The sequence below is a fragment of the Saccostrea echinata genome, unplaced genomic scaffold (assembly GCF_033153115.1).
Source record: "Saccostrea echinata isolate AGI-Se365-2 ecotype Australia unplaced genomic scaffold, CSIRO_AGI_Sech_v1 ptg000014l, whole genome shotgun sequence".
Taxonomy (NCBI): Eukaryota; Metazoa; Mollusca; class Bivalvia; order Ostreida; family Ostreidae; genus Saccostrea; species Saccostrea echinata.
Window position 1 is genome coordinate 13,655,445 of NW_026889763.1, and position 18,861 is coordinate 13,674,305.

General features: G+C 36.1%; 1 protein-coding gene across 1 annotated transcript in view; it reads right to left on the bottom strand.

Moving 5' to 3' along the window:
* Positions 1-2,080: 2,080 nt before the first annotated feature.
* The window catches only part of LOC133186776 (uncharacterized), a 35,385-nt gene continuing 18,604 nt past the window's right edge, over positions 2,081-18,861 (bottom strand). Inside the window, exon 5 of the mRNA XM_061322081.1 lies at positions 2,081-3,993. Coding sequence (XP_061178065.1) covers positions 2,525-3,993 — 1,469 coding nt within the window. The 3' untranslated portion in view covers positions 2,081-2,524. The remainder of the gene's footprint in view (positions 3,994-18,861) is intronic.

Below are 18,861 nucleotides of genomic sequence, written 5' to 3' on the forward strand. Positions count from 1 at the left end.
GAAAGGAATTTTGAAAACTGAGGAGTGGTACAGAGCGTAGCAGTTCCGGTTTCCTCGGCAAAGCGCCACTTTGCATTCTGGACACTTCCACCGAGATTGTATCATTCCTCCGCTGGTTGTCTTTAGTTTGTTTGACCTACAGACGATACACACCCGCCGGCGACACACACTTTCCTCCTGGGTGATACGAACAGGAACGTGTCGATCATACTCAAAGTCTCCATGCGGAAAGGTATTACTTTCTGGTCCCTCTACAACAGAAAGTTAAATTGAGATGATTTTGAACTACTTGTATACTCTTAAGTTGAATTTTTACATGAACACGAGTACTAAACGCTATTCACTTATGATGATTGTATCAGATTACCAAAACACTGAAGTGGAAATTTAAAAAAAAATATCGAGAGAGAAGATTGTGAAACAGCAACTGTATTTATAAAAATTCAAGATATTTAATTCCTGAATGACAAATGACATTATCCGACAACCTGTACAAAATCAATACTGTAATATTCTTTTATATTTATTCTTAATTATCTCCCCTTGAAAGAGAGCGTGGCCCTTAATTTTGAACAAATTTGAATCCCCTTTACCCAAGGATATTTTGTGGCAAGTTTGGTTGAAAATGGCCCAGCGATTCTTGAGAACTCAATTTAATGTATATTTAAACCAAAATGAAGCGTGCATTCTATAAAATACCAGCCTATATGAATGCAAACATTACCAAGGCTTAACCTTAAAGGGGCTTGAATGTGCAAGAATGTGCATCAATCAAACGCGTCCCGGAATTCTTAGTTTTAATAATTTTCAGATGAAAGAAGTTTCTAAACACGCTTTTATAATATATCGGTCTGAAATGCTCTAGTAATTAAGTCATGATATTATACTGAATCTGTCCGCTAGCCCCTTTAAGGTTCCGCCTCCCAAAAATATGCACCAAAGAGCAGTGGACATGAGCATAAAATCTTTAAAGGACTAAGATGTGTCTAAGAGTAATCTTACGACACAGTTTAGTCCTAAATTAGTTTCTTCAAACTTGAAACCGTCCTTACTTACACCATAAGAATTGTCTAAACTTTAAGACATCTTAACATTTCTTCCTTTAAATTGCTCGTTGTCAAAGAAAATATTTGAATTTCGACTTCTTCCACAAGTGTTTGAAGTTTTCTCTCAGAGAATTTTTTTCTTTTTTTTGTGAATACAACGTGAATGCGGCTCCATTTTATTTATAGAGAATTGTATAGGCACTGATACTTCTAAACGCACATATGATAAAAATGAATTAATGAATATCATTCATTAATGAAATATTACTTACTAAGTTATGATTCATTTAGTATCGGAGGAGAGAGCGTTCTTTTGAGAGTTATGTTTTAACATTAATTTAGTATCCATGGACATTTACACTTGCAGGCCAGTCCCCCCCCCCCCCCCGCCACCCCATTTGGTTGCAGTAAGGTCAAATCCTCCAATAGAAACGGTAATGCTATCAAAAACTTTGTTGCAAAATAAAAAGTTGGACCCCCTTTCCTCCTAAAATAGACTGACTTTTGAATCAGTAAGATAGGGCCCACATTCTGTAAGAATGAAAAAGGTGAAGATAAAACATTGATTAATCTTATAGATCATGTAAACAATACGAATCGTTGACAGGGCAAACATGGACTCCGGAAAACACCAAAAGTGGGATCTGAACCCAAGACCATAAACTGAAAAAAAGACTTATGTCCAATACAAACATACATTTGTAAGTGGAAACTTTGTTTTATTTTCAAAGGTTTTGCCAAAAGTATACTTATTTGAAATTGTACCTCTGTTCTTAGTTTGTGGTCTTGAAACCTGGTCCCAAGGACGAGAAAGCATTTTTTGGTTAGTGTTGTGAAAGATTATATTTAACTTTTTAACATAGTACTAGCACACAATGCAAAATATATCTACATTACTACATTACAACAGTATAACCAAATAGCCAAACAACTTTGTCCATATCTCTGAAATTTCAGGTTTAGCGAATTTCACAACAGAAATATCAATAGATAAACAATGAAAGAAATGCAGATCAAAGTATGAAACAGTTGAATACAATAAAAAGACGAACCAGCTTACTCTCAAAAAGACTATATCAATGATATTATGGATCATTTTTTATTTCAGTCCATTTATTGGTACAACAAGTATGATACTATATGGGAATAGTCACTACTTTGTACATAGGCAACGAAAAACTAAACTCTCAACAAAACAAATGCACCAGTATCCATCAAAATTACACGACTGCTTCGTCTTAAATAAAATCATCGATAAGTATTTTTTCTTTGGTCCATTTTTTTAAAATAAAGTTTTCCCCTATAAAACATCAGGGCATATTTAAAACATACATTAGACACAATTATTCAAACAAACGTGTGTCCCAGCACAAAATCGCACTGTACAAACACTAACAACTTGTTGATTGGAAGTACATTGTATATTCTCAGTTCATCATGATCACAAATAAAAGGAGTGAAAATTTTCCGACAAAGTTTCAAGAATATTGGTTCATCTCGAAAAGTTTGTTGTGGTATGTCTGAAAGCAGTCTTTGTACTTAGCACATAAGCCCACAGTACAAATACTGCATTTACAACCACTGAGGGTGGATCCTTGGTCTTTTTTTCGGGTTTTTTCTGCATAACAGATTTCGCAGACCTTTTTTCTTCTACTGTCTTCTTGAATGCTTATATTCACAGGGTAATGGGCGGACATGATCTCTTCTTTGTTAGGAGGATGACCCACCACTGACTCGGTGATAATCTTTGCCCTTTCCTTATGGTACCGCTCGAAGCAAGATCGTCCACCTTTCCTCCAGATACTTTTGCAGAGGTAAACATTACAGATCTTGCATTTAGTGTTGATAGGTTCGATTTTCTTTTCCATGTCTGGGTTGTTTTGGCAATATGTACACTTTCCTTTTCTTTCTTGGTAAGCCAAACAATGCGAAGGATAAGCAATATGTATTCCAATTTTGGGCTTCGCTATTTCTTCTCTGTTTTCCGTCGCTGTTTTCATGGTTGTATCAATTGCAGGTTCTGACATTGTACTTTCATTTTCATCGAAATCTGTCTGAATGTCTTTAGTGTTTAACTGGTGCTGAACATATTCGACATTTAAATCAGACTGAACAAGTTGCGTGTTCAAATCAGTGGTTTTAGGATGGCTTTTCCTTGTTTTCACTGAACTCGGTTCATTTATCTTGCTTACTTTACTGAAAGAAATAAGCGGCATGCTTTCTTTTGTTTTGGTACTTCGTTTTCCATTCCTTTTGAAAGTTCTGAAGTCATAACGGTACAGACCTTGTCGTATTTTTGGTTTTACTATTTTATCTTGTGATTTCATTTTTTGTGAATAATTAGTTGGTGATTTCTTTGAAACTGTCGAAGTTGCAGTAGATCTTTTTGTAGAAATGCCCCTGCTTTTGCCACTTTGACCCTTTAGCTGTGAATTTTGAAAAGCACTTTTTTCATGCTGCAATTGAGAATTGTTATACTTATTCAATTTCTTGGCTTGTTTTTCCGAACTGTTGGCTTTACTCGCAGATATTTTTTGTGGTACCGTTGATGATCCTCTCTGTGTCTTTAGATTGACACCTTTGCCTGCTGTATCAGAAGATGAAATATTCAAAGTAATATTCTTAATTTTTCTCATCGATCTTTTTGAATTTTGAACTCTCTTGCTCCTGGATTGAATTTTTTCGGGTTTGGTCTTATTTGCAGCAGATTGCAGTTTTTCATACTCTACGTTTCCCTCCATTTTGCCTTTCTCTTCGACATACTCTGTGAAAGGCGTTTGACTTAAAGTGTAAGCTGATGTTATTTTCCACTCGCATTCATTTGTGTTCCAAACAATATCTGTAATTTCTTTTGTGGGAATATGACTACCAATCTGTTCTTCCGAATCAACAGGGATCTCAAACATCAGGTTAGCAGGATCACCGGACAACACGTTCTCACCAATCACTGAAATTACAGATATTATATATATATTTAAATAAACGTTTTCAAAATTCACTTATGGGAATATGAAATATAACATGCTTAAAAAATTACTAAATTCTTGCTACTTATACTATATTACACATTGTCTATGCATTTCACATTTTAAACAAGTGAAATCTTAAAAATCGTATATAATGTCAAAGCTTTGCAAAACAATGTTAGATGTATGTTCTTCTATTGATAAAATTTCTAATAATTCAGAATATGTAATACTGGAATGTCTCCAAACTAAAGTCATAAAACCAAGCCAGACTAAAAAGGAGTTTCAGCTCTGACTAGCACAGAGTTACACTCAGTAAAACATTACATCGATTATGGTATCTTCAAACAATATTTCAAACAAATAGGAGGAAAATCAGGGATCTTTTCATTTTTCAACAAAAACCACCAGTGCACCTTTTTAATGAATGCGTAAGAATAAGAATGTTATCTGTCATGCAAGTAAATAAAACATTTTTGTTCATAAGTCGACATATTAAAAAGATACACTTTTATCTGTTTGACCGTTCTTAACCAAAAGATAGATTGTATACGGGGATCAAAACGCCTACATCTTTATCGTCCTGGTTTCCATGGCAGTTACTGAATATTGAGTTTTTCATGAAAATTGTTCCAACAATTTCTGTGGTTGACGCAGAGTGGCATGTCACATGTGGAACAATACCAGCTGGTTTCGACCCCATGACCACTGCTGGTGGTGACGCCTGTCATGCGACAATGCTGACAAACTCTTCTCCGTTTGTCAAGAAGCCTTTCCGCCGTGTGCAAGTGGTTTCCAACCATATATGTAGGCGGAGGTGGGTTTCTCAGTCTATATTTCACATTGTAAGATTTTGGAGCAGGGCGATCTTCTACAATAAACAACAAGTAGATTTCATTTTTGAAATTCTGGTAAATAAAGAAGGGTAAAAAATAGAAGTGTGCAACTCACAAAGTAGTAGAAAATATGATATACCTTTTCCAAACAAAAGAAAGAAAAAGTTGTAACAACTTTTTTTGTCTTCTCATCCCCCTTATTATAATAATTGTAACAGATTTAGGAAATAAATAGACTATCAACAGTCTGTAAATCAACACGTTGGAATATTAAACAGAAAAATTATTTAGAAATATTCTAAATTACGTAAAATCGATGCATTTAGTTTGAGCACTGAACGAAAAAGAATTGTGCTCGAAAGATAATGTCAACCCGTCCAGTAACCTCTGAACGTAAACTACCCAACCACTCACAGTTCTAACCGATTTCGACAAAGGAAAACAAAGGAGGGAAATTGCTAATCATCAGATACATCAAGCAAGATTACGGCACCAAACAAGATGCACATTAGGAATCATTCACATGTCAGTAAAACTAACACTATCCTACAAACACATAACAATAACCAAACCCTTTTATGATTTTGTTATCAAGATCTCTGGAATTTTCATCTTCATTTTTAGCAAATGAAGACATAAACAAGAAGTTTGTGAGCCAATGCTCACTAGCAATACCCCCGCTCTGATGTGAATATACGCTCTCATAACTTCAGTTAAAGACACAGAATTCCTACAAAAACGAATCCAAGCATATGGTATGCCTAAACAAAGAGTGTGCTCAAATTTCAAGCAACAGCGATAAGTAGTTGCTGAGAAAGCAGCGTCGGAAATTTGGTACGGAGAGTCGCACAGATAAAAAGGAAGTTGACTTCCGATTTTTATAAAAAAAAAAAAAAAAAGAATCCCACTTAATGATATGCCTAACAAAGAGCCTGCTAAAATTCCCAGCATCAGCAATGTGTAGTTGCTGAGAGAACTGTGACAGAAAATTGGTACCGGCAGACGCACGGATAAACAGTAAGTTGACTTCGGATTTGTACAAAAATGAATTCCACCATATGGCATGCTTAAATAAAGATGATAAAATTTCAAGCATCAGCGATGGGTAGTTACTGAGAAAACTGCGACAAAATTTGTTACAGACAGACAGACACACACAGACAGACACACAAGGGTAAAACTGTATAGCCCCCCTCCCTCTCCTTCGGAGCGGGTGTATAATTAAGAAACTCAACCAAGTTTCTTTTCTGACTGTGGTATATGTGATGAAACCCTGTTATAAACTGAATTACAGTTTCTTTGTAGTCTTGTTGCAGTATAGTAATCTATATTCTATTATGTGTACTCATTTCAGCCTTTAGGGTAATTAGAAATAAAATAATAAACAAAACTTTTATGTAAAACTGCATGGGGATGTTTGCTGGCTGTGTTGTGGTTTCGATGTTCTTGAAAGGAAAAGTTTTGCATATACTGAAAGGAAAAAGAAACGCAGGGTAAACTCTTTAGGTGAAATAAGGTAATATATTTCAGAGGTATTTTCCAGTTTTCCTATCTAACGTTTAAAATCATCTTTAACAAAAACGTAACCAAAATCTCATTTAATTTTCCCCAGTAATTCATGAGTTATTGAAACTCATATGACGGTACCCCACAAAAAAGAAAAAATGAAAATTCTCATTATCTCACATGTCTCCCTCGCGCATCTGTCACAGCCTTGATTCTCCTATGCATAGAGTTCATCAGTGTGTTTATCCTTCTAATAGGGATATTATTCAACCCTTCCGAGAAGGTACCCCATAGTTGATTGAGACCAGCTTGGGCATTTTAAACCCTATCGTCCACGTAGTCCCACAGACGTTTGATGCGAAAAAGATGGATTTGACGGAGACCAGTCAAGTGGATAAATGTGATCGTTTGCAAGAAAATCTTGACAAACCCTGGAAGCATTGGGAGGGGGTAAACATGCCCCCCCCCCCAAAAAAATAAAGTAGGCAAGCGACGCACGCATGCGCGAGTTAGAGGAACAATAACGTAAACTTGACGAGCTCACAAACCAAAATGGCGCTATCGATTTCCTTCGGTTTTGGGGTGAATGTAACGATTATGATAGCCTGCTGTATTAATAGCAGTTTTAAGGTAATGTGATGGTGATTATACAGGTGGCAGGATGAATAGCCCGATCTTGACGTGGCGCCGTTACGCGTCAACGTCATCGTCACGGCTTGGTTGGAAACCTTTCTACGCCCTTTCTGAGGACGGGTAAGACGTTCTATTGTGGAAAAATTCACAACAAACTGCACAGAAACCTGTCGTTGCCTTTGTCCTTACTTAGGCAATGCAATAGTCAGACCCCAAGGTACTTCCGTCAACCGTACCTTGATTTCAAGAAATGCAAATCGACTGTAAATATCGAAAAACGATGTGTATAACTTAAGTGCAGCAAATGGTACTACGAGATGTGTTGAAAAACATGTCGTCATCAATATGCACGTGTTTTCAGCTTTTTACGTTTTTTCCTTTTGTGACGTCATACATTTCACGGTTGAGTAGTTCTGAACACTGATTTTAATGCACAGTAACCAAGATATCCCTCTGACAATTTTCATTATTTTCGGTTATACAGTGAAAAAAATTTCGCATATTATGTTACCTTGCGTTTCTTTTTCCTTTCAGTATATTTTCCCTTATCATTCCTGTCAAAGATTGACCCTGATGCTGCCCACCAAAACCTTGGGAGCATGATTTGAACAACTCTGAATCTATACTACACATGTCTGCCCAATACTGTGCTCTGTTTTCTTGAAGCTTTGTAATATTTCTTATGTGTATGCGTTTGTTCAAAGTAAGCAACAGTTATTTCCGTTCATCAGCTTTTCAATGTCTTTGAATAATTTTCGGGTGGGTAGAGGGTAAATGGCTCGTACCTAATGAGATAGATAACTCAGTCATTATTCCTTTAAACGATATAATTTTCTCAAAATCCGAAAATATTTTTCTTTGGTGTACACATTGAGGGTTCTTAAAGGGTTTGTTTCCGTATAGATACAATAACATAATGATATTCATAATTAAAAGGAAGTAATATGAAGTAGTAGAAAATATGATATACCAAACTGTTATATACCAGTATATAACAGTTTTATTTTCATATACGTTACAATTAAGGAATTACTGTTTAGTTAGTAGAATATGCCAGGGACATCAACGATAGTTGGAAACGTGGCTTCGCCCGTTATGCAAATTATCCCACGTTTCCAACTATCGTTGATGCCCTGGCATATTCTACTAACTAGACAGTGATTCCTTATATTTCCATTTCATTGTGAAATAAAATTGTAAATTTAGATTTTAAAATGTACACTAATAGATTTAAATTACACGAGGCCTCCCATGTCAATTTCAATAGTCCCCGCCCACTGACGTCAAACACAAAGACAGCCGCACGAGATTTACATGCATATTAGGCCTCCTTAGTGTCAGACACAAAGACAGACGCACGAGATTTACATGCGTATTAGGCCACCTTAGCTCCTGACCTATTGCTTGGCAAAATTTACATTCTGGTAGAATGATCAAGAAATCAACTCAAGTAACTTTCAAAGAGTTATCACAAAGAAAAAAAAAGAGGAAATTTTCACTAATATATTGCAGTCAGAATTTCTTGTTGGGAAACTCCAATATCATGCAGCATTCTCCGCTACATGCAGATGCTCACTACATATGATCCTGCTTTTCTTTCGTATGATCCTGCTTTTCTTTCAAATCATAGATTTCCCATGTATAATCTAGATAATATACACCAGTCATGCAAACTTTGATATTAGCAGCTGACGTTAACTTTTGGCTCTAATGAGCTAAACTTAGTTCTTCCTGCTCAAATTTTCCAAAAATATCATCACAAAGAAAAAAGTACAAAAGATTCCATCATGCTTTGAGATATCGTTATTTCGCTCAACAAAGCTTTACCCCGTCCATCATTAATGCGGAGCGTGTGTATAATAGCAAAGTGATGATCCAGAATGGGAAGTTCTTAGAGACAAGTCTATGAGATGAAATCAGTTTGAATTAAAAAAATTTCCAATATATATATATATATATATATATATATATATATATATATATATATATATATATATATATATATATATATATATATATATATATTTCACCTTTTTGGGTAGTAAGACAAATGGAGACATAATAGTATAAATAATCACATATATTGCCCAGCTATTTTGTTAAAAAATAATTTAAAAAATGAATTTCTCATATCTTACAATTACACAAATGAACACAAAAACACCACCATATCACTCGCAACAATGCCAGCGTCATAAATCTTAATAGATTCTCGAAAGTATTTTATTAAATGCATAAAGAAGTAAAACAAAACGTATTAGTATTTAAGATTAATATGTGTTTCATGAGTACAAAGGTTAATCAATGAACTCCGTTCAATATAAAACACTGTTTCATGCCATCAAATTCAAACAAAAATTCACAGGTTTTCACAATGGCTACACGGAATATATTACCGAAATCTCATTTCACTGAACCATAAAACTGTTTATGAAACTCGACAAAACAGTTCCGCGTCGTTGAATTACACAGTGGTATTTGGCATACGTTACATTTGAAATAAGTCTCAACCTTGCTTCCTCGATCCGTTCTTCGTTTTGTCATTTTACACAAATGGCATCTTCTTCGCCCACAGCGAATTTCCTGTCTGCTAAATTTAACGGCGCGATGTGGTTCTCCATCAATGTTTGTGACATCTGGCAAGTGAAGACCCTTCTGCACTATTTCTTGTTCAATGCTTTCAGAATTTATTGACACATTTTCTGGAAGTATATACAAACAGTTGACATTTACCAAAATATGATAACATTTGCTATATTCATTTATAGAATTGAGTCGATGCATGTCTCAGTGATAATCAGGGGGACAAAACGATTAGTGAAATTTACGACCGCTTCTATATACAACTACAAATTGATAATGCATCCTCCTTCAGAATAAACCCTTTTTCCAAAACAAGCTTTACAGATACGAAAATTCTAGACTGGCTATTTCCAAGTTATTACTGCCACAACAATCAAGCTGCCAAACTTCCTGAACACCAATTTTAATTGAATCATAATAAATTCCCATTCTTCCTCGAATTTCTTTATACCATGATATTTGATTATCCATCCAAAATTTGATCTGAATGCAGCATAACACTATATGTTAACACAACAGCAATTTGATTCTGTAGTCACTCACTCAACAATAGCATTATGTATTGCCGCTGCATTATACGTTGTTTTGTATGCCACTCTCTTTGATCAAACCTTCATGAAACAGAATGAAACAGTTCCTTCTGTTGATACAGAGCGCTATTCCACACTGTTCACATTTCCACTGAGTTTCCACTGTATGACCGCTGTTGGTTGTAACCCCAATAGCCCGACAATAATGACACGATTTCTTATAATTTCTCCCCTCGTATCTCTCTGCAATGTGCACCTGACTTCCTTTGCTTGTGTGGACAATAAAAGAGGGGGGCACAGGGACGCGGGTCTTTATATCGACATTGTACGATCCTGGTACAGGCGAACGATGCTCTGTAAAATACCAAAAACGTAAAACATTCTGTGACCATCTGATCAGAATAAAAACAAAACTACATATTAAGCAATAATTTAATGATATGGATACCAATACACTTCGTCTAAATATCTACAAATCAAAAGTTAACCTCGTTAATTAGTGCAAATCGATCAATGTATATATTCCACTATGTACTGATAAAAATATAAAATCAACAACAATATTCTGCACATTTCCTCTACCTAGCCCCAAATTAAGTATTTCGGGCCATCTTAGAGTGAAATTCTATCTCTTGCTTTTTTTCTTCATCACATGAAGAAACACATCATTAATAATATAATAATATCAAGACAGTTAAATTCAATTTAGCCAGGTGCATCACATGTCCACATTTACAAAGGCATAATGCAATTTGATGCCGTCATGAAAACACTTGAAACACTGCGTCGAGTCCCTGTTGCACAAAGCAACATCGCATGCTTCACATTTATAGTTCGTGTAGATATCCCATCCAGACTTTGTCTTCACTTTGTTGTAGTAGCACATTGCGCAACGCTTCCTCGACCCCGTAACTAGGCGATGGGGGACATCCACTGGCGGGTTGCGACGAGGTTTTGGAAACATTGATGGAAAAGGTTGTCTGAGATCTGAAAATACAGGTCAAATGTTGATTTGTCTTTGTATTGCACTACCAACTACTTCTTAATTTTACAACATACAAGAGTACCCAGCCACCAAAACACTCTCTGAAGTGGGAACGGAAAATTATTCAGAAAACAAAACTGTAAGCACTCTGATAGAGACTAACAAACAATACCGCTAACTGGTCTATGTTGGTCTATATTAGCTCCTGTAGTTCCTTTGTCCAAAAACAGAGGATGAAGTGCCATATATTTAATGAATTGAAAGAGACATGCAAGAAGCAAGTTCGTTTGGTCAAAAACACCCCTGTATCACTCATAACACCAAAAGTATTTCAAATTCGTGCAAGAGGAAATTTAAATCGTACATGTAATAATGTTTCCAATGTTGTTTGAAGAAAATCTGTCATATTCAACCATTAAATCCAGATGCGCCCCCATACTGGTTACTTGATTTCAACAGCTCATGGTACAATTCAAAGCACTTTGCTGACCCAGCACATAAAGGAATTTCACACGCCACGCAGTGACTCGATGTCTTCACTCGGTATCCAGATCGAGTGCGGACCTTGGCCATTTGACAGTAAAAGCATCGCTTCAGTTTGTTACCATCCATTTTAAGGAGACGATGTTCCCCAATCTGTGTTCGGTTCATAGCCTGTACTGTCCCTGGAGGACGCATTGATAATGTATTCTCATACGCATGTCCTGCATATGGTTCTGCAATTAAGAAAAGGCTGTTAATGTCTGCTGTATATTCATTAATCCCATTCATACGGCAAGAACACTATAGCCCAATGATACACAGAATTATTGGAATATTACATGTATCTAGATTTCGTACATCGAACGATTTTTAACAACTCATGTGAGCTGTAGAACAAAATTGGTAAAATTTGTGCATAAACTGTGAAAACTTCAACAACACTTCAAAACGTCAAACCCATACATTATAGAAATCAAAGATTCATCCTTTTTTAATGAGCACCTCTGCCTGTTCTACAATAAACAGTACAATAAGAATTTGAGGAAAATAAAATTTTATTCAAAATAACATTCTGTAAAACAATAAGCATTCACAAATGACAGATAGACTTCTAATAAGAGAGATCAATATTTCAGGCAAGAATTTTACAGGTTCTCTGTTATTTATTAAGCTTACATAAAGATGTAAACATCTTAAACTCTGCTTTCGAAATGGGACCCTGTAAACGATGCTTTTTCATAAATTCATGATATTTGAAAAAACATCGATATTCATTTCGGCAGAGTGGAATTCGACACACATTGCATTCGTAGTATGACTTCTTCGCAAATCCAGCCTTAGTCACATTTCGCATTACACTACAGTATCCGCATGTTCGGTTTTGTGGCATATTTAAACGCACAAGTGTATGAATCACGCCATTGCACTCTATTTCTAACGCCCTTCCTAAATTTTCTGTCATAAAAGAAGTATTCCTGAATCGTGGGTCTTGGTCGATCTGGCGGTACTGACCGGTCTCCATTGGATACTGACAGCGCTGGATATTGGATAACCTTGTATCACTTTCCGCTACGCCAAATGACGCCGGAGTCTTCGTGGGTGATCCTGTAAAAACAATGAGAACATGTTCCGAATCACAGTCTCTGCTAGAATTTATACTCTTAAATAACACTCCGCTGTGGAGACTAGGGATTTGGACATTCTATACTACTCTCTACTGCTTTCTTTCCAGTCCTTCAAATGATCAATAGTACACATATTTTTTTTTTTCAAATTCAACCTGCAGTCGAATTCATACAACATCAGACATACTTGGTACACAAAATGAAATTCTGTAAGAACATATCCAATAACCCACCAATAGAATTCTTTCCATCTGACAGTAACGAGAAACCTATCTAAATGTCCGGTACTTCACCAAGCGTCATACTGTGATACTGTCTGAAACACCCTTTCTTACAGAGGAACACGTTACAAACACTACATTTGTAGAAAGATTTACGGGTCTCTCCACATTTAAATCGCTGACCAGAATGTTTACAGAACTGACACACTCTGCGTTTATCGCCCTCCACAAGCGTGTGGTTTACCGTCTGACCGTCCTTCCGCAATTCGGGTACGTAGTCCAAAATCCGGACTGGCCTCCAATGAGCTCCTGTTCCACCAGCTGACTCTGGAACAAAAATATTCCAGATGTAGATGTCTGATATGAAAACTTCTCACTTACATGAGTGAGAATGTTAAATCGAAGGAACATTTCTTCACGCATTTAGTGGCAACCAGCAATATATACTATTTACATTAATGACGTATATGTATCTTAAATAAAATAACTACAAATTACAAATAGCGGAAGAGTAATCAATTATTCAACTTTATAAAATGTATATCTTTATTAAATAACGCAAACAAAATTGAAATATCTGCCAAAAACTGATCCCCCCAAAAAATTTGATTGCAAGTGAGCACGTAACATCCAATAAAACCACAGACACAAAATTGAACAATTAATTCAATGCGTAACTGATAAGGAATGTTGCTGAGAAGATGAACACTATTTATATAACGTTTTGAACATCGTTGCATGGTATTTGTCGAAGCAGTTTCTTTTGCGACTTCTGCACAAAGACACTTCACAAATCGAACACATGTACTTAGACTTCAGTGTCTCTCCACTGGGATATCTCGTGTCGGCAATTTTACAATGGACACACACTTTAGCTCGACCCCCAGAATTCAGCGTTATCTCGTGCACAACATTACATTCATGTCGAGTCTCTATAAATCTGAACACGTCTTCCTTTCGTCCTACGTAGGAGTCTTGTATCATTGCGGCTCCTTCCTCTGATAAAGATACATAGGCTGGTGGCTCTACAACAAAGAAAATGGCCTCAGTGCTTCACTTTTTGTAACATTCATTTATTTACTTATTTTGTTCAACAAACAGATTATCCGGGGAAAAACCCCAAATTTTCAAGACCAGATAGTATTTTCCCTGACAGTTAATAAGACTAGAAACACCACCAGTTGAAAGGAATAAAAATCACTTTTAACTGCAATCATCCTCATTTTAAAAAAAGGAGGGCAAGTGGAAAACCACCGGTCCATCCTATCATCAATGTTCTATTTGGAAACAGGTTTGAATGTCAAATAGCCTAAAACAATGTCACAATCTTCAGCTTGATTTAAAAAACAATGCAAATGAATGCAGTAAAAACAAGACTATTTAATTTCACTACGTCACTTTATTGAAGATTATTAATACATTAAGAATTTTATTCAACAATCATCTTTTGATTTTTTCCTTGCTGCTCATGCTCTTTATATAATATTGTAATAAAACAGAGAAGATATGGAAACTAATGAATTAACTCAAACTATTTCGACTACGATTTGCAACTGATGACGTCTGTATGACGTCAGCATTGCTTTGTCTTCTGTTAAGCAGCTCGTGGTATTTGGCAAAACAATCACGTGTAGCTTCCCGGCAGAGATTGACTTCACATGCCTCACATTTGTAGTAAGAAGTCCTGACCAGTCCACATTCAAAGCGGTTTCCTGTTAACTTGCAATATCGACATACGCCATTCTTTGCGTGCACGAGTCGATGGTATTTTTTCTCCTCTAGATGGCCATATCCAGCTAACATCAAGGCAGGGGTAGCTTGATAAGATTGTGGAGCTGTACAAGCAAATTGGAGTCTGTTAAGTTACTGACATGAGAATATACTCGGGGCAGTCCAATAATTTTAAATCATTCATGCTTACGAATATGAAATACGTGTTTTACCCTGAACAAATACAGAATTTATAACGTAAACTGAAATGCTGACTGGAATCAATCAACGCCTTTATCATGCATCAAAACCACAATCGACAAGACATTCAATCCCAGAGGTTCATTTTAATTTCCGAATACCATGAGCATATAATACTATAATCTCAAGGTTATTCAGGCCAAACATTAAACAGTCCAGTAAATGATACTGTCAGAGACAATGTCCAAGACTCTCCAGAATACCAAACACTCTGTATTATATAGAAGTAAACAACGCCCAATTCTTCCTTGACCATTTGGATCATCAACCACATACTATACGTTGCATCATCAACCACATACTATACAAACCTTAAAACTTTCAATTCAAAACACTTGTAAAGAGAATTTCTTGACATTAATGAAGAAAAAACCTGTGAACTTCTGTTCAAACATAATTACAAACTTCAGTGTATACTGATTCACTGATTTTTTTTTTATTATCATTATTTACCTATTTATTTTTGTATACTGATACACTGCTTTTTAAAGTGTTTTCTTGGCATTAAAAAGCAATACTTGAATAAAATACAAATCATTTTATTGATTTTGTTCACTATTATACACCAATTTGTACACGTAAAAATGATAACAGAATGAAAATCACATAATAGAATTTAATACTCCGTCTTGATTCTGCTTTTTGTGAAGAAGCAGACCGTGATATTTAGCAAAACAGTCCCGCGTCTCCTCCCGACACAGATTGACGTCACAAGCCTCACACTTATAGTAACTCGTCCGAACTTGTCCGCATCCAAATCGATTTCCAATCAGTTTACAGTACTTGCAGACAGCATTTTTGGCATGCACAAGCTGATGAAATTTTTCTCCTTCTTGGCCAAGTGGTTGAGGAAACAGCATCATGGGGTTGACACTCTCCCTTCGTTGCGATGGAAAAGCTGTACAATCAAAGTGAGTACTTGTTAGTTTTCTGACAAGAGGAAGTGATGTTCTCTTCACGTGATTCATCTACTGATATGATTTTACAAGTGGTGTAGGACTAGCGTTCATGCATACTCAAACTTGTACAAAATTTTATTCTCATTGACAATACCAAATCAAAATCAATTCTAATACTGAACTCAAGACATTTTCCTTTCTATCTGAAAATCTACTGGAGGTGTGTATCTTGGTTAACAATTTGAAGATTGTCATTATTCTCAATGCTATTCTGTAACTGAGAATGCCACTGTTGAAAACAGTCTTTAAAACTTGGACGACAAAAGGAAACATTGCATGCCTCACATCTGTAGTAGGACCTGCGAAACATCCCACAAGCAAATTTAGTTCCCAGTTTTTTGCACTGGGCACAAACACGTTTTATTCCACCAGGATTCTGAATCAGACGATGACAGGTGCCCGCTATCACCTGACTAGTCTCCACTTCTGACGAGCCAAAACTCCTAGATGTTCGATTTGTGAAAACATTTAACCCTGTTCCTTTCCAATTCATGAAAGGAGTCGGTCTCACCAATTCCATTTGCGTGCGAGTCGTCACAGACGTAGACTCTACAATTATAAATTTTACGTATAAGTATCTTTTTGTATGTCATTACGTACTGCAGAGAACTAAACCATGCACTACACCCCAACTAAAAACCACTGCGCTTAATGGTACGCTATTGAAAGAACATTCAAACCAAGACAAGGGTAAAATAATCTTTAATCCAATGACACACATTTACACAGAAAAAGTTTCATTGATTCACTTATATTTCACTGGGTGCAGACATGTGCTTTCAAGTTATTTTTATACTTGAATGATCGACCGCATTTTAAACACAGGAAGTCTCGATTCTGTGAATGTGATCTCATATGGGACTCCAACCGGCTTACACAGTGAAAATGTTTGCCGCATTTACCACAAGTTGGAAATTTGGACTTCTCTCCATGGTTTAATTTATAGTGAAGTCTATAACCAGCTTTTGTTTTTAGCACCCTTCCACAAATTGGACAAACAAAGCCAAAATTTCCAATCCGATCCTGTATAAAGGTTGGTTTGGGGAGACCAGTTCGTGATTCGTCCCAGCTCTTCGATTCTAAAAATAAACAGTTGTCTTAAAAGAAGTTCCTTTCTAACAAACTTTGAAACTCAACCAAGTTAAAATACTTTCATCATCCTATCACTCAACCAAAAACAACAAAATTAATTTAATAAAATTTTAATCCCTCAATACTTTTAAATCTACTACATAATCATCATACTGAAAATGCCCTATCATAAAAATGGAAACAAATCTATGAAACAATTTTCCACAATATCTACATACTACCACTGCTAAGTTAAAAAATACTGTTCTGTCTCTGGCAAGAAAACTGACAAAGTCAAGCAACTTCTTAGACATGCTCTATCATGCAATTTGTGAGCCTAAAGCTGTGATGTTGTACAGTTTTAAAGCTGTGATGTTGTACAGTTTTAAAGCTGTGATGTTGTACAGTTATGTCTCTGGAGAGTAAACTTGTGCTTAAAGGATTTGTTACAGGTTACACAGTAAAAGTTCTGTTCATCAGAGTGGGCTTTCATATGCACATTTAACTGACTTTTTGTCACACACGATTTTCCACACACTTCACATCTGAATGTCTGTACCTCGCCCTCCTTTGTATGATACATCTTTATATGGTTATTGTACCCCATCCTAGACTTGAAACCTTTGCCACAAGGGATGCAAATTTCAATAAACATACTCCCATCAACGTGACAACGGACGTGTTCATTCCGTTCATCCTTAGTTCTGAAGGAACTGGCACACCATCGACAGTAATACAACCCTTTATGATTTACAGAACGTTTATGAATGCGTAAGTCATTTTCACTGTAGAAAGATGCCATGCAAAGCTCACATAAAAAGGATGGTGCCTGTAGTGGGGTTTTCTTTGTTATGCTTGATTTTTCTTTGTTACGGCTTTTCTCTGATAGCATCATCTGTAGTTTGTGACCCGATTCTGAACTGGATTGAAAAGATGTCCTGCTATCTCCAGGACTACCTGTCTGCATTGTTTCCAGCTCTGACATGTATGTCTGACTATCGGGCTTTGATGGGAGATATCCTGTAGGAAATGGAGTTCCACTGAAAGAAGACACAGGCATTGAATGGCGCACCATTTCCTCTGATTTGCCTTCCCTCTTTCCTATAATTTGTTCAGACTTTGTGAATCCTTGTTGAACATCATTCTTATCAAGTGATGTTGCAGAGTCAACTGCATCAACTTCTATGGATATCGGCTGGACACCTTGTGATGAAGTATTCCCTGCAGAAAAATATAAAGTCTTTATCTTCCCTGTTGATCATATTCATCATCCTTTGCTTGTATTCAGAATCAGACATACATTACACACCGCACCACTTATTGATGGCAACATAGAGGAGAAAAATCAAAAATGTAATACGTCCTCTGTAAATGCAATGTTAACTGTTCTGTCCATTGCATACATGTATTTCATGTAAACCAAAGCTTTTTGACTAATAAAATTCAGATACTCTACAACAACTAGTCAAATAAATTTCACTTAAAGAGCAAGGAAACTTCAGAATGCAAATATTAATTCCATCAGAACTCTGAAGAAAGAGATACCGGTATGGGTCAAGATAGCATGTAATATTCTTTCCTTTGGATGTATATCCACAAACCACAACTCATACTTGTAAACATTATCAACCATTACACCCTGTGGTGTCTAGGACAGCTCTTACTTGCAAGGGAAGGTGAAAATGTAACCTGCAGAATCAAACTGACTTGACACAAAGATGTACTGGGACATGGTATAAGAGTAACGTACATGTACTTAATAATATATCATCAGCCTGGGTGAAAAATTAGTCATATCTATAGAAGACTGTTAGCTCAACAAACACTAATGATCCTGGGTTAAAGTTCAATTTCAGTAAAGGTTTTAGATAACTTAAACATCAAAAGCATGTAAAAGTAACCATAAGCTTATAAGCTTTCATTTGAGCAAAAGACTAAAACATCCTT